The following is a 26608-nucleotide window of genomic DNA, read 5'->3' on the forward strand; positions in this document are numbered from 1 at the left end:
GCGCCGCGACAAATGGGCCGCGCCGCGGCATCACTGCTGTTCTGACTCCAATTTCTACTCAATTTAAAAGGGTTTTAGGGGTAATTTGATCTTTTTGTGTATAAATCAGATTGGAGCATTAAATCACAGCCACTTGTTCATTTAATGCAATTTCTTTTCTCTTTTCTTTCCATTTTCTCTCCCAAAACACAAAACCCATTTAGATTAAATTTAAGATTTGGAGTTGGAGAATTGTGAATCAAACCTTGGAGCAAGATTTAAAGTTGTTCCTTGTGTCTCTAGCTACACGTTGATAGTCTCGGTAAGTTCTAACTTTATGTTTTAAGTTTTAATTGGTTAATGGCTAAGGTTTCGGTTACTAGAGACTTGTATGACCCATTTGAGGGTAAAATGGGTGAATTTGGGTTATGTTGTTGTAATGAAACCCTAATGGCCACAAACTAGGGTTTTGGTCTTGTGATTTGAGGTTATAAGTGTCAAATGGTATTGCTAGTCACTAATACACTTTTAGATTTATGAAAGAAGTGTTAATGGGTAAGTTTGACTTGATTGTGAGGCTAAGTATTTAAAATGGGTCAAATGGGTACTAGTTGACCTAATTGGGTGAAATGGGTATGAATTACCCTGAGTTATGTTAATTAATGTTAGTAGACTTTAAATCACTAGCCTTAGTGATTTAATATGAGTCTTGGCCATTTATGGGCGGTTGTGGTGTAGTTGAGTCATTTAATGCAAATTGGGTCATTAAATGCTCAAGTATAAGTATTGTGGTTAATTCCACTAGTTGTGTGATTGAATGTGCACTTAATGAATTAGGTACATTGCCTTGAAGTTCGGACGTGCATAATCATCATCCTTGTGTCAAGGTGAGTGGAATAAGTATACTTGTACGTATATGATGTGCTTATTTGTACGTAAGGATATGCGTTGTCCTAGTTAGTGCTATATGTGTTGTACGCTAACGGTTTTAAGAACGGATATATGTTGTCCAATTTAGTGTTATATGTGTTGTACACTAATGATTTATGAATGGATATGTGTTGTCCGATTTAGTGTTATATGTGTTGTATACTAACGATTTTATAAACGGATATGTGTTGTCCAAGGGTTAGTGATATATGTGTTGTGCACTAACGGTTGTTATGAACACCGATGGGAAATTCGAGTACCATTCCTTTTACTATTGGTTAACCATGGTTGTGTGAATTTGGTATTAGCATATTTAATATTGAACTATATGCTATTGGTGTTCTAGCTTCTTATAAATTGTGGATAGTAGTTTATGCATGAGGTTTGCATGGTTGTCGTATTGCTAGCTTGTATGCGGTGTTGTGTAAGTGTTTGCAAATGAGTAGGTTATATATGAACATGTATAATTATTGCATTCACTAAGCATTAGCTTACCCCTCTCGTTGTTTATCTTTTTAGTCGCAGGTGCGGATAAGGGCAAAGGGGTTATCGGGCATTAGGTGTCCCTTGATGATGTTTTGTTGAAGCTTGGAGGTTGGCCTAACGTTTTGGGTAGTTTAGTCCCAAACCATGCTTAAGTGTCGTTTGGATTATAAACTATCGTTTGTAGTGGGTCAAACTTGTATTGAACTTAATTAATGGCCTTCGTGCCTTTTGTAAACATTTAAATTGTTGTACGTTTAAATGAACTTTGTGGAATGGTTTACACGTTTAATTGGCGCGTAAATGTGTATAATTTAAAAAAAAAAAAATTTCGTATGGAATACGGGTTGGGTTGTTTCAACCGTATGGAGAGAGCAATATAGCCATCATTTTAATCCACTAAGAGACGCGAGTTACTGGTCGCCTTTTGAATGGGACATTATGGCCGATCCAACAAGAATGGTAAGCACACGGGGAGGAAGAAATCAAAACGTATTAAGAACCAGATGGATGAACGTGAAAAGCAAAAACCAAAGAGTGGTATATGCATGGCTGAAGGTCACAATTAGAATACATGTCCAACTACTAGATTGCCATAGGTTTTTAGTAGTAATTTGCTGTACTATGTTTGTTGTAATCGTTTTTTATGTTTATGAATAAAAAGTGTTGTTGAAATAATGAAATTGCACGTTACTAATCTATTACAAGTAACTTTAATTTATAAAAGGTCTAGGTGCATAATAGTATTCACTATGACTATCATACATCGTATCGAACTCAACTGCGTCTTTAAAAACTTCAAATAAAACATACAACTCAACATTTTCTGAAAGTATACACGCTTTCCCTACTAATGTATACCATTCTTCATCATAGCACATTGGTTCGGGTTCAGTAACTCATGGTTTGTAATAGTATATGTCCATTGATGTTGGATTCTCTGGTGGCTTTTCTCGAAGGAACCCTATCAACTTCTCCATATTAAAGTCGCGAACATCTACGTTATCAAACGTCATTTTATGCCCTTTAGAGAGTTCCATTTTTTCATAATTCCATTCAAAATCACCACCATGATACATGTCAATAAAATCGCGAGGGATCTTATCTAGGAATTTTATCCCGATAAAAATTAGGTCTTAAATTGCAAGAGCCAACTTGCGATTTACGAATAGCGATATGAACATTGCGTGAGCATTCGCAATTTGCAAACCAGTTCGCAAATCGCAAGCTGACTCTTGCGATTTCGAGTCTCTTTTGGCAACATTTTTCTAGATGAATGGTCTAAAAACGTTTTGAAGAAGCCGTCTTGTAAATATATTTTTTTGAAAATATCAAAGTCGGACTTTTTTTTTCTGATGTTATAAGCCCATGCCCATTTAAATTCGCACTTTGTTTATGCGATGAGCCTCGACCCACTCACATAAGCCCAATACATCACCCCTAATTCTGCATCTGCTTAATAATTGTTTCATTCAGAATCATCTGTTGGAGTCCTCGTCTCATTTGTGATTTCTAGGTTTCCGATTCTTCATTTCTGCTTTTGCACCAATACTTCATCACTTTTTCAACGTTCAGGTAAATCATTTCACATTAATTCGGTACATATAAATCAAATTTGTCGTATTAGCTTAACCTAATTTCCATGTTTTATTGATTTCCGTCGTTAAATTGTTATATATTTATGCAATCATAGCGGACCGATTTAATTAATCTTTTTTAGAGGATATATCGATTGATGTCTCGTTAGATTCATGTTTTGATCTTCATTTATGGCTCAATTTCTATCTCAATCTGTATCACATGTTTCTCGATCTGTATTGTGAAATGAATGATATACTTTTGTGATTGATATAAGATTTATCACATTATCTATTATTTTTCTCTAAAGTAATTGCATTTTTAGTGGTAATTGTATGATATAAGGAATTGCATCTTTCTTATGTTGGTAATATTTTACTTTTTATCTTTTATTTTATCACCAAAAGGCCATTAATTGGTCTAATTTTATGACATATATTTAAAACTTTAATCTTATTTGTTAGTACAACTCTTATATTATATATTAAGTTAATGTTATTATATGTGTATTTTCCTGACAAACATGGAAATCCTAGTATTGAGATTGATCTTGGGTGAAATTATATTCCTCTTTTACTAATATGATAATTTAGCATGACCTATTTGTGGATTTTTTTTGAAAAGTCAAACCATGCCACTAGGATCTTTACATGAAAACAACAATGGTTTAAAGATGACAGCCTAATTGTTTTGGTGAGTTAACCGAATAGCAGTAAACACTAGGGTTAGATATCCATTGATGCCAATCGATCTTGTTGTTTTTGTATCTCTTGGATATCCATTCAAACGATTTCACTTGTATTTCATTGATTATGATTCTTCCCTAGCTGTGGATTTAACTGCATAAGTTTGTACTAGTGGTTCATAATGTTGTGTTATTTTGTTGCATGACTTTACTCCTGATTGATTTGATTCTAGTTTAGATGTCTATATATTAGTTTTGAGGTGTTAATGTCTGCTATTGCCACACATTAACATATGTTTGACAGCAAACAATCAATTTTAATAGACATCTCTAAAATATATGTTTTATGCTCTCTTCTTTTTTCTACTGAAATGATTTGCATAAGTTATTCTATGTTAAATTGTAAGTATTCATATTTTATTATTATTAATTTATTATCCCACGTTTCTTTGGATGAGTTAAATTTTCCTTACTTTTGCATCTTGGATTCAATCTTCCTAGTTTAAAACCAATATACTCACATGCACACAGTCACAAACCATGATTTAAGAGAGTTGACATTAGAAAGTTCAGAATTATACTAAAGACTCGTTCATTCACAGAACAAAACAAAACAAGCATGCACACAACACACACACACACACACACATTTGACATTTGAAATTTCATAATTATAATGTTTGTAGTGCGGGGTATTACAGGATGGTTGCTGAGGCTCCTTTTAGACCAAGAGAGCAGCTCATTGAGAAGCAAAGATTGTTTCAAAGCATCCACAAACACACCCATTTGAAAGGTCCAATGGACAAGCTTACCTCAGTTGCCATTCCTATGGCTCTCGCTGGTTCTTGCCTGTTCCTCATCGTGAGTTACTTTGTTCTCAGCCCTTTTGCTAGAGCTGGTAAAAGACTAAAATGGGCGGGATGGGCTGGTTAGATATTGGGTCGAGCTGGTAGTTTTTATGATCGTTTAAATGGGTCGGGCTGTCCCAGTTTCTATGTCCAGTTTTCTGTGCAAACAAGTAAAGTGTCAAATATGATCATCATTGTTATAAAAGTCTGCTGATTCAGCCGACGTGTCGGTTTGGGGACTAACGCGTCCCGTTTCGACCAATATATGTCTGTAAAGTCCGTCAACACTAAAAAGTAGGGTCAAGTCGGACTGAGTCAGGTTGAGTTGTGTTCGAGTCGGTCAAATTAAAAGTTGGTCAAAATTCTAATACCTATACTATTTTTTATGATTAGATTTTGTGCCTTATATCTATCCTTGAGTTATTCATGTTTTATGTTTGATATATTTATGTGTAGTATATATATGTTTAATTTTGTTATTACTAAAAGTCAACGTTGGTCAACGCCTGATTCGTCCCCTGACTCGTCCGCGTCTCGTCCCCAAACTCGACTTGTCCGTTCAAGGTCCCGACTGACTCGTCCCCGACTCGCGACTTTTACAACTTCGCGTGTAAACAAGTAAAGTGTCAAATATGATCACGATGATTAGGTGGGTCAGACTTGATCTGTTTTACACTCTGACCAGTCAGCCAATTTGCCTAACAATCCATTTGATATCAAGATTAATCCTTTTACCCGATTGAACTGTGGATGCAAAGAGTTAACTCATGACTAAATAACTAATTGTGCTGACTTAATGACCTCCTTTTTTGCGAAACAATTGTTGTATTATGAAGTTTCCTACTAAGAAATTCGCTTATGTTTACAGGGACGGGGGATCTATAACATGTCTCATGGGATCGGCAAGAAAGAATGAGAATTTGAATTCTCAAATGAAGGCACATAAACAGTTCATTACTTTGAATTTCTGTTTCGTATTTAGACTTTTATTGTATGCTGTTCAAGTTTGTGTTTTTTCGAGTTTCAAATAATTACACTACTTGGTAACAGACATGTTGCTGGCAATGGTGGTTTGATGTTGGCCATCTGATATTTATTTGCAGTGGGTTAAACTACTACATTTTGATTTACGCTTGCTATTTTGAAGATAAAATATTCTGTTGTTAGAGGTGTTTGATGGTCTTTCTAATAATGATCCCATGTTAATGTTTTTAGTGGCTTTAACCACGAGTCCAGGACTGGCCCTCAGACTATAAGTTGGTTGTATGACGAGATCGCTTGTTATAAGCGGCCTAGTTCCTAACTGGTGCGGTTTTTCTACAAATATCAATATGAACATCTTGCCTCTATTCTAACAAAAAACGAAACTTTATACTTGACACTTGTTACATTTCGTTTTAAAGTCGTTGGAAAGAAAATGGATCCATGGAAGTTAGACCATGTACATACAAAGATGAAAAAGACGTGAGATGGGGTCGAGATGGTCGGGACCTTAAAAGGTCGAGATGGTCGGGACCTTAAAAGGTCGAGATGGATTGTCCAACGCTGACTTTTAAAATTATATATATACACACACACATACATACACATATTTTAAAACCAAAAAACTTCTATTGATCAATTTCTACCCATAAGCGGTAGTACCGCTAATATAATGCAAAAAAATAATAATATTAAAATACGTCAATTTTGATCGATATGATCGACCTTTGGCCGATTTGACCGACTTTTGGCCGGAGTTTGTAGTGACCCGAACTTTTTCATGTTTATATATATTAATTGAGATTGATATTTACATGATTAAATGTTTCCAACATGTTAAGCAATCAAACTTGTTAAGACTTGATTAATTGAAATATGTTTCATATAGACAATTGACCACCCAAGTTGACCGGTGATTCACGAACGTTAAAACTTGTAAAAACTATATGATGACATATATATGGATATATATATATATAGTTAACATGATACTATGATAAGTAAACATATCATTAAGTATATTAACAATGAACTACATATGTAAAAACAAGACTACTAACTTAATGATTTTTAAACGAGACATATATGTAACGATTATCGTTGTAAAGACATTTAATGTATATATATCATATTAAGAGATATTCATACATGATAATATCATGATAATATAATAATTTAAAATCTCATATGATATTATAAACATTGGGTTAACAACATTTAACAAGACCGTTAACCTAAAGGTTTAAAAACAACACTTACATGTAACGACTAACGATGACTTAACGACTCAGTTAAAATGTATATACATGTAGTGTTTTAATATGTATTTATACACTTTTGAAAGACTTCAATACACTTATCAAAATACTTCTACTTAACAAAAATGCTTACAATTACATCCTCGTTCAGTTTCATCAACAATTCTACTCGTATGCACCCGTATTCGTACTCGTTGATAAGGCTAAAAAGGAACATATATTTCATAACATTATCCCCCAAGAAAGACAAGATTTTAGTTGTAATTGTTCCATATTCAAGTAATATTCGTTTATATTTAATAAGTGCGAAGACAAAAGGCGAAAACGAAGAATTGAAGACGGAAAGGTCCAAAATGCTCAAATGTACAAGATACAATTAAAGTGGTTCAAATTATTGATGAAGAACGTCTAAAAATGACAAGAGTACAAGTTGCGAAACGCAAAGTACACGATATAAAATAATACGCGAAGACGTCCGAAAATCCGGAACAGGGACCCGAGCCAAGAAGAAACGCGCGACGCAACGGACCAAAAATATCTAGTCTACTATGCATATAAATATAATATAATATATAAATAATTATTAAAATTATTTATATTTTATTTATATTTAATATTATGTCGGCAAGCTATGAGACAAATCAATGTGAGCTGTCCAGGGTGGCCATGCGACTCGCATGGCCAGAAGGCTATTTCCCATGCGAGTCGCATGAGGATCAGAATCAGGCCTGGTCTATAAATTTGCCAGTTTTCGTTCGTTTTTACAGACACCACACACATATACATAATAATACTCTGTAAGAATAATGTAATAATAATAATAAATTTATAATATATAAATAAATATAGTATAGATTAGTGTTATATTAGATTAGTTTGGGTTATGTAAAAGTTATTTTTACGGGTTTTGAAGTCGAAATTCTGTCCGTGTACCACTACGCGATAAATAATCAATGTAAGCTATGTTCTCCTTTTTAAATTAATGTCTCGTACTTAAGTTATTATTATGCTTATTTGAGCCAAAGTAATCATGATGTTGGACTAAATATTAAAGACGGGGTAATTGAGTTTTGTACCATAATTGGGGTTTGGACAAAAGAACGACACTTGTGGAAATTAGACTATGAGCTATTAATGGGCTTTATATTTGTTTAACTAAATGATAGTTTGTTAATGTTAATATAAAGATTTACAATTGGGCGTCCCTATAATTTACCATATACACTCGATCGGACACGATGGGCGGGGTATTTATATGTACGAATAATCGTTCATTTAACCGGACACGGGAATGGATTAATAGCCACTAGAATAATTAAAACAGGGGTGAAATTACATTCAAGGGTAATTGGTGTAATTGTTAACAAAGTAGTAAAACCTTGGTTTACACGCAGTCGATAACCTGGTGTATTCATTAAACAAAGTATTAAAACCTTGTTACAATTCGAATCCCCAATTAGTTGGAATATTTAACTTCGGGTATAATAATAATTTGACGAGGGCACTCGCATTTTATATTTATGACTGATGGACTGTTATGAACAAAAACCAGACGGACATATTAAATAATCCAGGACAAAGGACAATTAACCCATGGGCATAAAACTAAAATCAACACGTCAAACATCATGATTACGGAAGTTTAAATAAGCATAATTCTTTTATTGTATTTCTCATCGTATCTTTATTTACTGTCATTTTATTACTCGCAATTTTATTTACTGTCATTTTATTTATTGTCATTATTTTACGCACTTTAATTATCGTCATTTATCTTTGCGCTTAAAATATAGAATCGACAAACCGGTCATTAAACGGTAAAACCCCCCTTTTATAATAATATTACTACTTATATAATTATATATATTTTGTATAAATATAGTTGTTAAAAATATAGTAAGTATCACCAGCTCCCTGTGGAACGAACCGGACTTACTAAAAACTACACTACTCTACGATTAGGTACACTGCCTATAGTGTTGTAGCAAGATTTAGGTATATCCCATTTGTAAATAAATAATTAAAACTTGTGTAATTTGTAACGTATTTCGTAGTAAAATATAGTACTATCACGTACCCCCACGCTACCACATCAAGTTTTTGGCGCCGCTGCCGGGGAGTCGGCGAAACTATCTATTTTTCATTTTTGTATATATATATTTATTATTTTTAGAAAAACAATATAAAATCCTAAAAATTAAAAAATTTAAAAATCTAAAAATTTAAAAAATTAAAACCGAAAAGAAAAAAAAATATATATATTTTTATATAATTTTAAGATTTTTATTTATAAAATTATCAAATATTTCTATTTTTAGTTTTATAAAAATATTAAGTTTTTATTTAAATTATATATATATTTTATTTAATATTTAAAACAGAAAATATAAATAAATATAAATAATACGGTTGAGCCTGTCATTTGACCCCCCTCATTTGAACCGGCTCTGGAGGTCATGCGACTCGCATGACCCTTAGCCTGAACCCCATGCGAGTCGCATGAGGGGTCTGACAGGGCCACATACAACCCTACTTTCGCATTAAATACGGTATTTTATTTATTATTATTAATATAAACCCTAATTAGTTTATTAATTTAATATTAATTAGTTTTAATTCTTAATTAATTTGTATTTTACTTTTAATTAGTTTTATTAATATATAAATTAATATCTTTAATAAATAATAATATAAAAATAATATTTTTTTATAAAAATTATTCTTTTTCTCAACTTTTTATATATTTTTATATTTTGTATCTTTTAGTCGTTTAGCGTAATATTTGTATTTTGTCGTTCGTACTTAGTTTTAAATATAGATTTTGCCGTAGTTTATTTTTATATTTCTAGATTTTTAGGTTTGCCGTAAAATCCCTTAAGTACTTATTCCTTAGACTAAGATTTAGGTGCTTTAGAATTTTGCGACGCCATTTTTCGTACGACTTTCTTACTTTTATTTTTCGACGTCTATTTTTCTACCTTTTTATTTTTCGACACTTTTCGACGCGCAATCTATTTCTTTCTATTTTCTCGACACTCTAGTTTTTAGGACCTAGAATTTTCTCTATTTCTTATCTAATATCTCAAACAGAAAGAAAAATTATTTAAGCGGTTAAATTAATGGACGTTGACATTTTTCTGGTTCGTAGTAATAGTTGGATTTGTTAGTGGCTAGTTGTGGGCTTCCGATTTAAAGGGTCCTGGCTACCTGCTGCATCTTTTGGCTATTCGAAACGTGGGCAAAATCAGAAAAGTCTATTAATTGGACAACTTATATAAGTTTTTCTATTTTTATAACTAATAGGATAATTCGTGAATGCACCACATTGTAGCTAAAATTTGGCCATCGCAATAAAATGGAAAATTTTGAAAACAAGGCTATGGAAACTCTTTTTGATATCCAAAATCAATTAAATCAATACTCTCAAACGAGTGTTGATGACAATTCGGTCAGTCAATCTTGGATCGCGAACGACGAAACAATAACTGGTTGTGAAATCTGTGGAGATTATCACTCAACATGGGAATGTTACTATTACGTTCCTACTGAAAATTACGCACCCACAGAACCTGAATGGAACGATTATGAAGAACACAATTCTAATTGGGATTATTCCCAAGAAGATATTCAAACTCAACAACCAGAAGAACTTGAAGATTCTTTAGATTATATGAGAATCAAACTCGAAGAACTTGATGCTCAAAAGGAACAAATGAGAGAGTTTGTAAATAGGCAAGCTGAAACTCTATCAGATTACACACCTGTTGATCTGAGGAGTATTGTGCAAGAAAATCTCAAATCATCGAATTTTGATGAATTCGAGAGCCCCGAAATCACCAACTATCCCGATGATAATTCTTATTCAGCCTTACCAATTTCACAACATATCGACACATTAGCCTCTACCGACGAAGAAGATGTAAGGGTAACAAATTGGTACTCTTGGGAAAACGATAACGTTGAAAATTTTACCCCCGAGACCAAACCGAACTTCACCATTCCACAACCTCCTAACCCAATATTCTCAATAGACGAGTCATCTACTGAAGATGAACCACGAGCTGTAATAGATAATGACACCTCGGATTTCACCCAATTGGGTAATAGAGGTGAAACCTTTGATTCCGAGAATGAACGGAAGGAAATATTAGAAATTGTCCGCCCTATAGATATAAGTATGTCGGTGTATATCGATCCATTTGACCAAGAACCAGAAAAGAGACATATCCATTTACTAAAAGCTACACTTAAAAAAGAATTAAGTAGTGACGATCGGGTGAGTCTAAACTTTAAACCCATTGATATATTATACACCACCCGAGATATAAATAACTGGCTCACTATTCTAATTCGTGGAACTTATTCTACCGACTTCACATGTCGTCAGCTAAGTGTGGGGAAATCTAACCCCACTTAACGTTAAAATAGGGGTTCGGGTTAGTGCATAACTCGTTAATAACCATGCATGATAAGTTAGGGTAAAATATGTATTTTCAAAAAAATTAGCAAACAGTTCAGAAAAGTAACCATTTTTGAAGAAAAACATGTGTGATAAAACAAAAAGGAAGGAACGATGAGGCGCGCCATCTATCATTCGACGAGCTTTGTAAGTACAAACTAGGTATTCTTAATCACTTTTCTACACTAATCACCCTCATGAATTTATAATTAGAATCTGATTTCATGCAAATGAGGGCATTGCATGATCTCAAGTGTGGGGAAGGGTTATAAATTCTCTCGGGTTTACACTTGGTTTATTTGCCAAATTTTGTGAAAATTTGAAAAAATTTCAACTAAATAAATTTAAAATCATGTTTATACATATTTATGAACGATGAAAACTAGGTGTTAATACCGAAATTATCGTTACCTCGAAAAGGACATAAATTGAGAAACAACCTAAAACGCTTGAATTCATTTAAAATGGAATAAAGGAAAATAAAAAGGCAAAGAAAGAAACTAAGTGTGGGGAGAATGTACCAAGTTATTCAATTAAAAACTATCTATCACATGTTTCTGTAAAGTTATTGCAGGTGTTTTTGTTTTGGACTAAATTAACTGTTTTACCCGATTTACTGTAATGAGAGATGGATCTACACGATGAATCAATTCCATCATTAAAAGGAAGTAAAGTCTTCCGAAAAAGACACGCGCTTCTTGATTTAGGTCAAGAAGTTGTCGTCCAGACCAGCTGTAGGTTGACGAAAAATCTAGAAAAGTCATTTCTAAAATCAGCAGGAAATTCACGGACCTCAGCATCAAACAGGGTCGCCAAGTGGTCAGATTTATCCTAACCATGAGAAGGATTTATCTCGTACAATGGGGAGGCACCGTGCAAATTAGCTTGATAAGACTAATGAATCAGATCCCCAGAAAGGATAATCTCCTTAAAAGATTAAAAATCAGCTTTTAAGCCTGATATTACTCAATCCTTGAGATTGACCTTAAAGATTGAGAATTACAAACTCATGGAATTCGATGATATCTAAACTCGAGCTTGAACGAGAAAATATTTTGATCAAAAATACAAACCGATTTGTTTTCTGAAAACCCATTTTCAATGCGTTCATTACCATTGAACGTAAAATCCTAGGAATTCACCTAGAATTCATTAGGTCACCTGAACCAAATCGGGTGTCAACCGTAAGAACGGTGGTTGCATAGCATGGTCAGAGACAGGACCTTATGCCAGACCGAAAAATCATAGGATGATCTTTACTATTGCTCCTACCAAGGATAGTTCTAGCATCCGACACGTTTTTAGACCATGAACAAATGCATGTCATTAGACATTGCCTTAACAGTTTCTTGTTCATCGCTTTCCTTTACAACCGGACGGTAGTTTACCGAAAGGTAATATACGGAACAAGTAAACTGGATGTGTGCTTTCCGATACCAGGATAGCAGTGGATTACACGAACCTAAAAGTTTTAAGCCAAAATATTGATCCACAAATATATTTTGCAACACCAAAGAATGGATTAAATCAGAAAACTTATCCAGGATAAAATCTAGCTTGAATTTTCAAAAGATCAAATGTTTTCATAAAGATCCAAATTCCTTAAGGATCTACATTTTTATAAGTCATGTGGGACTGTAAACCGCCTTTCAAATGTGCACTTTGCTTTGGAAACCGAAAGTAAATCGGCTATTTGATTGCCAGTGTCGTTGACCTAAACCCGAGGCAACTATAAAAGACACACCCACCTTTAACCACATCGTTACTATCATTGTTTATACCGCTCTATCAAAATCACTGATGTATAAAGTGTGAAGAATAAAGAAGTGATTTGTATGTTTTTATTTCAAGACTGTATTGCTTGAGGACAAGCAACGCTCAAGTGTGGGGATATTGATAAGGCTAAAAAGGAACATATATTTCATAACATTATCCCCCAAGAAAGACAAGATTTTAGTTGTAATTGTTCCATATTCAAGTAATATTCGTTTATATTTAATAAGTGCGAAGACAAAAGGCGAAAACGAAGAATTGAAGACGGAAAGGTCCAAAATGCTCAAATGTACAAGATACAATTAAAGTGGTTCACATTATTGATGAAGAACGTCTAAAAATGACAAGAGTACAAGTTGCAGAACGCAAAGTACACGATATAAAATAATACGCGAAGACGTCCGAAAATCCGGAACAGGGACCCGAGCCAAGAAGAAACGCGCGACGCAACGGACCAAAAATATCTAGTCTACTATGCATATAAATATAATATAATATATAAATAATTATTAAAATTATTTATATTTTATTTATATTTAATATTATGTCGGCAAGCTATGAGACAAATCAATGTGAGCTGTCCAGGGTGGCCATGCGACTCGCATGGCCAGAAGGCTATTTCCCATGCGAGTCGCATGAGGATCAGAATCAGGCCTGGTCTATAAATTTGCCAGTTTTCGTTCGTTTTTACAGACACCACACACATATACATAATAATACTCCGTAAGAATAATGTAATAATAATAATAAATTTATAATATATAAATAAATATAGTATAGATTAGTGTTATATTAGATTAGTTTGGGTTATGTAAAAGTTATTTTTACGGGTTTTGAAGTCAAAATTCTGTCCGTGTACCACTACGCGATAAATAATCAATGTAAGCTATGTTCTCCTTTTTAAATTAATGTCTCGTACTTAAGTTATTATTATGCTTATTTGAGCCAAAGTAATCATGATGTTGGACTAAATATTAAAGACGGGGTAATTGGGTTTTGTACCATAATTGGGGTTTGGACAAAAGAACGACACTTGTGGAAATTAGACTATGAGCTATTAATGGGCTTTATATTTGTTTAACTAAATGATAGTTTGTTAATGTTAATATAAAGATTTACAATTGGGCGTCCCTATAATTTACCATATACACTCGATCGGACACGATGGGCGGGGTATTTATATGTACGAATAATCGTTCATTTAACCGGACACGGGAATGGATTAATAGCCACTAGAATAATTAAAACGGGGATGAAATTACATTCAAGGGTAATTGGTGTAATTGTTAACAAAGTAGTAAAACCTTGGTTTACACGCAGTCGATAACCTGGTGTATTCATTAAACAAAGTATTAAAACCTTGTTACAATTCGAATCCCCAATTAGTTGGAATATTTAACTTCGGGTATAATAATAATTTGACGAGGGCACTCGCATTTTATATTTATGACTGATGGACTGTTATGGACAAAAACTAGACGGACATATTAAATAATCCAGGACAAAGGACAATTAACCCATGGGCATAAAACTAAAATCAACACGTCAAACATCATGATTACGGAAGTTTAAATAAGCATAATTCTTTTATTGTATTTCTCATCGTATCTTTATTTACTGTCATTTTATTACTCGCAATTTTATTTACTGTCATTTTATTTATTGTCATTATTTTACGCACTTTAATTATCGTCATTTATCTTTGCGCTTAAAATATAGAATCGACAAACCGGTCATTAAACGGTAAAACCCCCCTTTTATAATAATATTACTACTTATATAATTATATATATTTTGTATAAATATAGTTGTTAAAAATATAGTAAGTATCACCAGCTCCCTGTGGAACGAACCGGACTTACTAAAAACTACACTACTCTACGATTAGGTACACTGCCTATAGTGTTGTAGCAAGATTTAGGTATATCCCATTTGTAAATAAATAATTAAAACTTGTGTAATTTGTAACGTATTTCGTAGTAAAATATAGTACTATCACGTACCCCCACGCTACCACATCACTCGTACAATACACAGCTTTTAGACGTATGTACTATTGGTATATACACTCCAATGATCAGCTCTTAGCAGCCCATGTGAGTCACCTAACACATGTGGGAACCATCATTTGGCAACTAGCATGAAATATCTCATAAAATTACAAAAATATGAGTAATCATTCATGACTTATTTACATGAAAACAAAATTACATATCCTTTATATCTAATCCATACACCAACGACCAAAAACACCTACAAACACTTTCATTCTTCAATTTTCTTCATCTAATTGATCTCTCTCAAGTTCTATCTTCAAGTTCTAAGTGTTCTTCATATATTCTACAAGTTCTAGTTACATAAAATCAAGAATACTTTCAAGTTTGCTAGCTCACTTCCAATCTTGTAAGGTGATCATCCAACCTCAAGAAATCTTTGTTTCTTACAGTAGGTTATCATTCTAATACAAGGTAATAATCATATTCAAACTTTGGTTCAATTTCTATAACTATAACAATCTTATTTCAAGTGATGATCTTACTTTAACTTGTTTTCGTGTCATGATTCTGCTTCAAGAACTTCGAGCCATCCAAGGATCCATTGAAGCTAGATCCATTTTTCTATTTTCCAGTAGGTTTATCCAAGGAAATTAAGGTAGTAATGATGTTCATAACATCATTCGATTCATACGTATAAAGCTATCTTATTCGAAGGTTTAAACTTGTAATCACTAGAACATAGTTTAGTTAATTCTAAACTTGTTCGCAAACAAAAGTTAATCCTTCTAACTTGACTTTTAAAATCAACTAAACACATGTTCTATATCTATATTATATGCTAACTTAATGATTTAAAACCTGGAAACACGAAAAACACCGTAAAACCGGATTTACGCCGTCGTAGTAACACCGCGGGCTGTTTTGGGTTAGTTAATTAAAAACTATGATAAACTTTAATTTAAAAGTTGTTATTCTGAGAAAATGATTTTTATTATGAACATGAAACTATATCCAAAAATTATGGTTAAACTCGAAGTGGAAGTATGTTTTCTAAAATGGTCATCTAGACGTCGTTCTTTCGACTGAAATGACTACCTTTACAAAAAAGACTTGTAACTTATTTTTCCGACTATAAACCTATACTTTTTCTGTTTAGATTCATAAAATAGAGTTCAATATGAAACCATAGCAATTTTATTCACTCAAAACGGATTTAAAATGAAGAAGTTATGGGTAAAACAAGATTGGATAATTTTTCTCATTTTAGCTACGTGAAAATTGGTAACAAATCTATTCCAACCATAACTTAATCAACTTGTATTGTATATTATGTAATCTTGAGATACCATAGACACGTATACAATGTTTCGACCTATCATGTCGACACATCTATATATATTTCGGAACAACCATAGACACTCTATATGTGAATGTTGGAGTTGGCTATACAGGGTTGAGGTTGATTCCAAAATATATATAGTTTGAGTTGTGATCAATACTGAGATACGTATACACTGGGTCGTGGATTGATTCAAGATAATATTTATCGATTTATTTCTGTACATCTAACTGTGGACAACTAGTTGTAGGTTACTAACGAGGACAGCTGACTTAATAAACTTAAAACATCAAAATATATTAAAAGTGTTGTAAATATATTTTGAACATACTTTGATATATATGTATATATTGTTATAGGTTCGTGAATCAACCAGTGGCCAAGTCTTACTTCCCGACGAAGTAAAAATCTGTGAAAGTGAGTTATAGTCCCACTTTTAAAATCTAATATTTTTGGGATGAGAATACATGCAGGTTTTATAAATGATTTACAAAATAGACACAAGTACGTGAAACTACATTCTATGGTTGAATTATCAAAATCGAATATGCCCTTTTTATTAAGTCTGGTAATCTAAGAATTAGGGAACAGACACCCTAATTGACGCGAATCCTAAAGATAGATCTATTGGGCCTAACAAACCCCATCCAAAGTACCGGATGCTTTAGTACTTCGAAATTTATATCATATCCGAAGGTCGTCCCGGAATGATGGGGATATTCTTATATATGCATCTTGTTAATGTCGGTTACCAGGTGTTCACCATATGAATGATTTTTATCTCTATGTATGGGATGTGTATTGAAATATGAAATCTTGTGGTCTATTATTATGATTTGATATATATAGGTTAAATCTATAACTCACCAACATTTTTGTTGACGTTTTAAGCATGTTTATTCTCAGGTGATTATTAAGAGCTTCCGCTGTCGCATACTTAAATAAGGACGAGATTTGGAGTCCATGCTTGTATGATATTGTGTAAAAACTGCATTCAAGAAACTTATTTTGTTGTAACATATTTGTATTGTAAACCATTATGTAATGGTCGTGTGTAAACAGGATATTTTAGATTATCATCATTTGATAATCTACGTAAAGCTTTTTAAACCTTTATTGATGAAATAAAGGTTATGGTTTGTTTTAAAATGAATGCAGTCTTTCAAAAACGTCTCATATAGAGGTCAAAACCTCGCAACGAAATCAATTAATATGGAACGTTTTTAATCAATAAGAACGTGACATTTCAGTTGGTATCCGAGCGTTGGTCTTAGAGAACCAGAATTTTGCATTAGTGTGTCTTATCTAGTTTGTTAGGATGCATTAGTGAGTCTGGACTTCGACCGTGTTTACTTGAAAAATGATTGCTTAACAAATTTTGTTGGAAACTATATATTTTTAACATGTGAATATTATGTGATATATTAATCTCTTAACGCGTTTGATATTATGTGATAGATGTCTACCTCTAGAACAAGTCCCATTGACTCACCTAATAATAATGAAGAGTCAAATGTAAATTGGAATGATTCGTGGACTGATTCACAAGTTCCCGAAGAGGAACCGGAAGAAGAGTCGGAACCGGAAGAAGAATCGAAACCGGAAGAAGAATCGGAACCGGATGAAGAAATAGAACCGGTGGGGGAAATAATAAAACGGTTAAGTAAAAGAAAATCCTCAACCAACCGACCAAGGTTAATTATGGTCAATGGTGTTTCCGCCAAGGAAGCAAAATATTGGGAGGATTACCAATTCTCCGATGAATCGGATTCCGACGAGAATTCCGATGATGTTATAGAAATTACCCCAACTGAATTTAAAAAGGCAAAAGAAAATAATAAGGGAAAGGGCATAAAAATAGAGAAATCTAATTCCAACCCCGATGAACTTTATGTGTATCGTCAACCCCCGAAGTCCTTAAGTTGTAACAATGACCCGGGAACCTCTAAACCACCAGGTTTTTCTAAACCAATGTGGATAACGACGGCTCGTATTAGGGGAACATCATATATCCCTAGAAACTTGGCAAAATGAACCAAAACCGAAGAAGAAGAAACAAGCGAGTCGGAATAAGATAGTTGTATTCGTGTGGTGTAATATATGTAATATAGTGTGCTTATGCTTTATGATATATGTAAAAATTGCTTGTATTAATAAGTATTTTTTTTTATGAATCTAACTCTTGTCTATTTTACAGTATAAAAACACAAAATGGATAGACAACCCAATATTTTAAGAGACCTACCCAGAGACATGATTGATGAAATCTTGTCTAGAGTCGGTCAGAATTCTTCGGCACAACTATTTAAGGCGAGATCAGTTTGTAAGACATTCGAAGAACGTTCCAAGAATGCCTTGGTTTATAAAAGGCTTTCGTTCGAAAGATGGGGGATATCACATTGGGAAATCCATAAGTTACGATGTGTTTACTTTGACGCATATATTGCGGGGAACCCAAATGCTATTTTACGCAATGGGTTAAGAAATTATTTTGACTCAATATATCCGAATATTGGACTTCGTGATTTAGAAAAAGCGGCTAACATGCAACATAAAGAAGCATGTTATGCTTACGGATTAGTAATGTTCGCTTCTCACCAAAGTGAGAACAAGAACATCGGGCTACAACTATTAAACAAAACGTTCCCACAAGTGACGGAGTCGGTAATTGGGGTAAGAAATGAGGTTTTTAGATTGTTACGGGACTGTTGGACATTACGTAACCCTCGTCCCTTTGACGACGTTACAACACGCTGTCTTATCAACGGCCATAACGGTTATGTTCCATAAGACCAAGGATGGGAAGTAATCCTAGTAAAACCAGAATGCATGACTTGTTTCTGGACGTATGAATTACGTGTCTTTATTGCCTTTGCTGAACGACTTGTGTACTAGCTAGAATTATCTTCACAAACATCTTGTATCAAATTTATTTTGTGCTATATTTCATGCTATATGTAAAATAAGCGGTATTACAAGTTTGTAAAATATTGTGTAAAAGTTTGAACGCGAAATATTATTATAATCAGTTTTTCATATAGAATTGTAGTAGTTGAATTGTATATTAGCTACTAAGTATGAACTTAACGGGTAGGTACTACCCGAATTTAAACTTATAAAACCCTAATATGAAGAAAAAGCTTTTATAAATGAGTTCATATTATGCTACGAAATACTATTAACTACTCTTAATATTCTGTATGATTAACTTGTTCCATTTGACTATTTTGAAGGAAATGGCACCGACTACTCGACACACCGTGAATATGAATGAAGAGGAATTCCGTACTTTTCTAGCTTCAAACATAGCCGCAGTACAGGCTGCGCTACATACCAACAATAACCTTGGATCTAGCAGTACAGGAAATCGTGTAGGATGCACCTACAAAGAATTCACTGCCTGCAAACCTTTGGAATTTGATGGAACCGAAGGACCGATCGGATTGAAACGGTGGACCGAGAAGGTCGAATCGGTGTTTGCCATAAGTAAGTGTACTGAAGAGGACAAAGTGAAGTACGCTATGCATACCTTCACAGGTTCTGCGTTAACATGGTGGAATACCTATCTAGAGCAAGTGGGACAAGACGATGCGTACGCACTACCGTGGTCAGCATTCAAGCACTTGATGAACGAGAAGTACCGTCCCAGAACCGAGGTCAATAAGCTCAAGACAGAACTTAGAGGGTTACGAACCCAAGGATTTGATATTACCACGTACGAAAGACGATTCACAGAATTGTGCCTATTGTGTCCGGGAGCATTCGAAGACGAGGAAGAGAAGATCAACGCGTTTGTGAAAGGATTACCAGAAAGAATCCAAGAAGATATAAGTTCACACGAGCCCGCCTCCATACAACAGGCATGTAGAATGGCTCACAAACTAGTGAACCAGATTGAAGAAAGAATTAAAGAACAGACTGCTGAAGAGGCCAATGTAAAGCAAGTCAAAAGAAAGTGGGAGGAAAACAGTGATAAGAATCATCAATACAACAACAACAGCAATTACAACAGTAATCGGAACAATTATCCCAACAATCGCAACATCAATCGCAACTACAACAAACGGCCCAACAACAACAACAACAACAACAACAACAGCAACTACAACAATCATCCCAATAACAATAATAACCGCAACAACAACAACAATCAGAAGCAGCTATGCCAAAGGTGTGAAAAGTATCACTCGGGGTTCTGCACCAAATTTTGCAACAAGTGTAAAAGAAATGGTCATAGCGCGGCGAAGTGTGAGGTCTACGGACCAGGGGTTAATAGAATGAAAGGAACAAATGGTGTTGGAACGAGTAATGGCGGAACAAGTAGTGTCGGAGCAAGTTATGCCAATGTAGTTTGTTATAAATGTGGAAAACCGGGCCACATTATTAGAAATTGCCCGAACCAGGAGAACACGAATGGACAAGGCCGCGGAAGAGTTTTCAATATTAATGCGGCAGAGGCACAGGAAGACCCGGAGCTTGTTACGGGTACGTTTCTTATTGACAATAAATCTGCTTACGTTTTATTTGATTCGGGTGCGGATAGAAGCTATATGAGTAGAGATTTTTGTGCTAAATTAAGTTGTCCATTGACGCCTTTGGATAGTAAATTTTTACTCGAATTAGCAAATGGTAAATTAATTTCAGCAGATAATATATGTCGGAATCGAGAAATTAAACTGGTTAGCGAAACATTTAAGATTGATTTGATACCAGTAGAGTTAGGGAGTCTTGATGTGATAATCGGTATGGACTGGTTGAAAGAAGTGAAAGCAGAGATCGTTTGTTACAAAAATGCAATTCGCATTATACGAGAAAAAGGAAAACCCTTAATGGTGTACGGAGAAAAGGGCAAAACGAAGCTACATCTTATTAGTAATTTGAAGGCACAAAAACTAATAAGAAAAGGTTGCTATGCTGTTCTAGCACACGTCGAGAAAGTACAAACTGAAGAAAAGAGCATCAATGATGTTCCCATTGCAAAAGAATTTCCCGATGTATTTCCGAAAGAATTACCGGGATTACCCCCACATCGATCCGTTGAATTTCAAATAGATCTTGTACCAGGAGCTGCACCAATAGCTCGTGCTCCTTACAGACTCGCACCCAGCGAGATGAAAGAACTGCAAAGCCAATTACAAGAACTTTTAGAGCGTGGTTTCATTCGACCAAGCACATCACCGTGGGGAGCTCCTGTTTTGTTTGTCAAGAAGAAAGATGGTACATTCAGGTTGTGTATCGACTACCGAGAGTTAAACAAACTTACCATCAAGAACCGCTACCCACTACCGAGAATCGACGACTTATTTGATCAACTACAAGGCTCGTCTGTTTATTCAAAGATTGACTTACGTTCCGGGTATCATCAAATGCGGGTGAAAGAAGATGATATTCCAAAGACTGCTTTCAGAACACGTTACGGTCATTACGAGTTTATGGTCATGCCGTTTGGTTTAACTAATGCACCAGCTGTGTTCATGGACCTTATGAACCGAGTATGTGGACCATACCTTGACAAGTTTGTCATTGTTTTCATTGATGACATACTTATTTACTCAAAGAATGACCAAGAACACGGTGAACATTTGAGAAAGGTGTTAGAAGTATTGAGGAAGGAAGAATTGTACGCTAAGTTTTCAAAGTGTGCATTTTGGTTGGAAGAAGTTCAATTCCTCGGTCACATAGTGAACAAAGAAGGTATTAAGGTGGATCCGGCAAAGATAGAAACTGTTGAAAAGTGGGAAACCCCGAAAACTCCGAAACACATACGCCAGTTTTTAGGACTAGCTGGTTACTACAGAAGGTTCATCCAAGACTTTTCCAGAATAGCAAAACCCTTGACTGCATTAACGCATAAAGGGAAGAAATTTGAATGGAATGATGAACAAGAGAAAGCGTTTCAGTTATTGAAGAAAAAGCTAACTACGGCACCTATATTGTCATTGCCTGAAGGGAATGATGATTTTGTGATTTATTGTGACGCATCAAAGCAAGGCCTTGGTTGTGTATTAATGCAACGAACGAAGGTGATTGCTTATGCGTCTAGACAATTGAAGATTCACGAACAAAATTATACGACGCATGATTTGGAATTAGGCGCGGTTGTTTTTGCATTAAAGACTTGGAGGCACTACTTATATGGGGTCAAAAGTATTATATATACCGACCACAAAAGTCTTCAACACATATTTAATCAGAAACAACTGAATATGAGGCAGCGTAGGTGGATTGAATTATTGAATGATTACGACTTTGAGATTCGTTACCACCCGGGGAAGGCAAATGTGGTAGCCGATGCCTTGAGCAGGAAGGACAGAGAACCCATTCGAGTAAAATCTATGAATATAATGATTCATAATAACCTTACTACTCAAATAAAGGAGGCGCAACAAGGAGTTTTAAAAGAGGGAAATTTAAAGGATGAAATACCCAAAGGATCGAAGAAGCATCTTAATATTCGGGAAGACGGAACCCGGTATAGGGCTGAAAGGATTCGGGTACCAAAATTTGGAGATATGAGAGAAATGGTACTTAGAGAAGCTCATAAAACCAGATACTCAATACATCCTGGAATGGGGAAGATGTACAAGGATCTCAAGAAACATTTTTGGTGGCCGGGTATGAAAGCCGATGTTGCTAAATACGTAGGAGAATGTTTGACGTGTTCTAAGGTCAAAGCTGAGCATCAGAAACCATCAGGTCTACTTCAACAACCCGAAATCCCAGAATGGAAATGGGAAAACATTACCATGGATTTCATCACTAAATTGCCAAGGACTGCAAGTGTGTAACAACCCCGATCCGTTTAACCAAAAATGGAGTACATTTTTTTTTTATTTAGTTAGGTCCCATTAATACAATACATTTTCAACTCTGTTTTAATCAAAACATAACATCGTAATGATACGTTTAACAACCTATCATGACCCTTGGTACACAAATTACACTTTACAAAATCATTTGTAATAATGACTCGATCACAAGAAATACGGGTTAATACACAATAACCCAACCCGATACCAAGAGCATAATTCCGGGGACTACCAAATCCCCAAATCCGCGTCCAAAACTCCAAAAGCTACCCCATCGAGCCCAAGCGCTCCTACACATCTAGTCTAACGACTAGCTAACTTCACATATACAATACCTGAAAAAGGTAAACAACGAGAGGGGTAAGCTTGAAGCTTAGTGAATGCAATAATTATACATATACATATATAACCTACTTACTTGCAATCACTTACACAATTACTGCATACACGCTAGCAATATAATTAGCATACCATCGTAAAGTATAGCGCTAAATCTCCAATACGCAAGCTAGCACAAACAATAGCATATAACTTGAACAATATAATATGCTACATTACAACACAAATAACATTGATGTTCACAACATCCATTAGTATTCAAGACTAGCCCCGCGAATGGTATCGTCAACATCGAACTTAAACCCCATTCGCCCTATTTAATGTGGTATCGTCAACATCGAACTTAAAACCCACATATGAGGTATCGTCAACATCGAACTTTAACCCCTCATCAAAATCACTACAATAGTGGTATGGCATCGTCAACATCGAACTTTAACTCCATACATTAAATAGCAACTCGCACGAGGATATGGTATCGTCAACATCGAACTTTAAACCCATACCCCACAAGTAAATAAATCATATATATACATATATAATTATTCCACTCACCTTGTGAACTCGAGCATTACAAACCATGAGCGAAATCTCCACCACACACAACCGAGCAAGATTTTACCTATAATACGCATATAGGTATACACATAATCAACATATAATCTCATTTGGACTCTCTACCCGCCCAAATGAACAACAAGTGCAAAATATACCCTTTTGCACTTTTAACGCTACCCGAAGGTCCAAAACTAACGAGACTAGTTCTCGCGTTCTCGAAATACCCAAATATGTCAACTTTAACCTCTAAACGCATACTAGCTCGTATTTTAAACAAAACCCATTCCATGGTTGACCAAGTTTGACTTTATTGCTAAAACACCAAATTTTAACCTAAAATCACTTCTCGCGAGTAATTACATCAAAAGCATCATTTAACACTTAACACATGCGTTTAACATCCAATTAATCCAAATTAGTGTCATCCTCAATTTTGACCCAATTCAAATTGCTCATTTTGACCAAAGTCATAAAACGCCCCAAAATCACTAACGACTAGTGATTATATTTCCAAGACAACCACTAACACTTAAATCAAGTATTTACCTACTTGATTTACCAAAACTTGATTTAAAACTTAATTTGACAACGAATCGAGCTTACTTGTCCCGAAATACCCATTTGACCCATTTTGACCTAAATTAGGGTTTACACCCAAAAACCAAGTCAACACAAAAGTTCTAACATTTAACCAACACACGCAAGACCCAAACTCATAATTTCATCACTCAAAAGCCACTTTGACACATAAACCCTAATTTTGACCCATTTCAAAATTAGTCAACTCAAATACACCCAAAAGGGTTCCAACGCGTCCAAAATCACTAAAATAAGTGATTACACCCAAAACCAAAGCCTAATCATGGTCAAAACATCAATCAACCCAAAACCCGCCATGTATCAAAAATAACTAGTTTCCATAAACCCACTTCATCATCTAAATGAGTTTTACAACTAAAAAGCTAAAAACCCTAACTTGAATATCAAATCATAAAGATGAATTTCGGAGTTAGAACTTACCATCACTATCATAACGTAGCCGTGAATGAGGAGAACAACTTTAACTCTTGAGACCCGATCCGAATCACTCTTCTTCATCCCCGATTCGAGCTTTCTCTCTCTAAACCCTTTACTCTCTCTCTAGGGTTTGGGGTGTGAGTGGGAGGGAAGAAAATAGAAGGAAATGAGGTTAAGATAAGATGGGGATCCGTTTTATGGCCAAAGACCCGTCCATATGTGAAATACCAACTTTGCCCCTCATTTAACTCATTAAAAGGCTGAAAAGTACCAGAACGTGCCTATTGTCGCGCCGCGGAGCAGATTTGTCGCGCCGTGGTCCAAAGGGTGGTTTTAGATCACTTTTTTAAGCTTTCTGACCCTCAAAATAGGCATTTGTCGCGCCGTGGCCATTCTGGTCGCGCCGCGGCATTTGCCTGTTTCATCTGAACTTCAGCAAACTTGTTTTGGCCATAACTTTTTGACCGTAACTCCGTTTTCGATGAATCAAATATCGTTGGAAATGTAATAAGATTTTCTTTCCAATGGTAAGGCTTTGAAACATCAACTCAAACTTTATTTGGGGTCGAAAAGGTACGTACACACCTTGTGACTCAAACAACGTCCAGTTTTCCTTCGACGTTCGAGCAAGCAACACGTACATGCTTCGTACACTTCATACACGCATCGTACACCATAATGACATTATGTACAATAAATATTGGGTCTTACAACTCTCCCCCACTTAAACTCGATCACGTCCTCGTGATCTTCTTCACTCAACCCATCCGGACCTACACCCTATGGTCCTTCGACGTACTTTCGAACTCGAAGTCTACGAAATTTCCCGCAACCCGAAGATCTCACACTTCACTTAAGCGACCCTTCCGATGAATCACCCCCTTTCAACTTAAATCTCCATCCGCGATTTACCAAATCCACGAATCCGAGCACTAGAAACTTGCTCAATCCCTCACATCGGGAAGAACTCAACCAATCTCGTACCGAGATATCACCCCTTTAGTATACCCTTAACAAGTACAATGCCAATAGTAACCACGTACCACAATAAGGTCAACATCCAAAACGACGAAGATCGAGTAAAAGTAGATCCTTACGAATAACACTTACCACTTAACATCCCTTCAAGTTCTCTCGGCTATAACTCGCAACAAGCTACAGCCTTAACTATATCACCCAACGCGATCTACTAGGTCCACTCCGCTGTGACCCAAGTCTTGCATTAATCCAAATCGAGAAGGATTCATGCCGCGTTAAACTCTGTGCTTCACCGGTTCATAAATGTACACTCAACCGTTCAATCATGAATGTTCTCCGATTCAAGAACCAACTCCCCTCGTCTCCACAACCGGGTCATTCCTTCAACGAAGAAATTTCGGTATCACCAACCAATCACACTAGGGATACAAACTTTCCCATGAATGGATCCGCACACGACCTTCCGTCTCTGAATTAATCCAGGACGACAATAATACACCACAAGTTAGACAAAACATCAACACTCGACACAGGGTTTCTCCCCTAAACTCAACAACACATCCATACAATACGGCTTCCTATCACTAGCATGGAAA

The 26608-nt window shown here is 35.2% G+C and overlaps 1 protein-coding gene across 1 annotated transcript; it reads left to right on the forward strand.

The window, feature by feature from the left end:
• Positions 1–2811: 2811 nt before the first annotated feature.
• LOC139877655 (uncharacterized) lies at positions 2812–5633 on the forward strand. Its single transcript, XM_071865083.1, has 3 exons — positions 2812–2967; positions 4357–4516; positions 5372–5633. The coding sequence occupies exons 2-3, from the start codon at positions 4358–4360 to the stop codon at positions 5417–5419; spliced, it is 207 nt and encodes a 68-aa protein (XP_071721184.1). The 5' UTR covers positions 2812–2967; position 4357; the 3' UTR covers positions 5420–5633.
• Positions 5634–26608: the final 20975 nt, after the last annotated feature.

Source organism: Rutidosis leptorrhynchoides, chromosome 11 (genome assembly GCF_046630445.1).
Source record: "Rutidosis leptorrhynchoides isolate AG116_Rl617_1_P2 chromosome 11, CSIRO_AGI_Rlap_v1, whole genome shotgun sequence".
Lineage (NCBI taxonomy): Eukaryota > Viridiplantae > Streptophyta > Magnoliopsida > Asterales > Asteraceae > Rutidosis > Rutidosis leptorrhynchoides.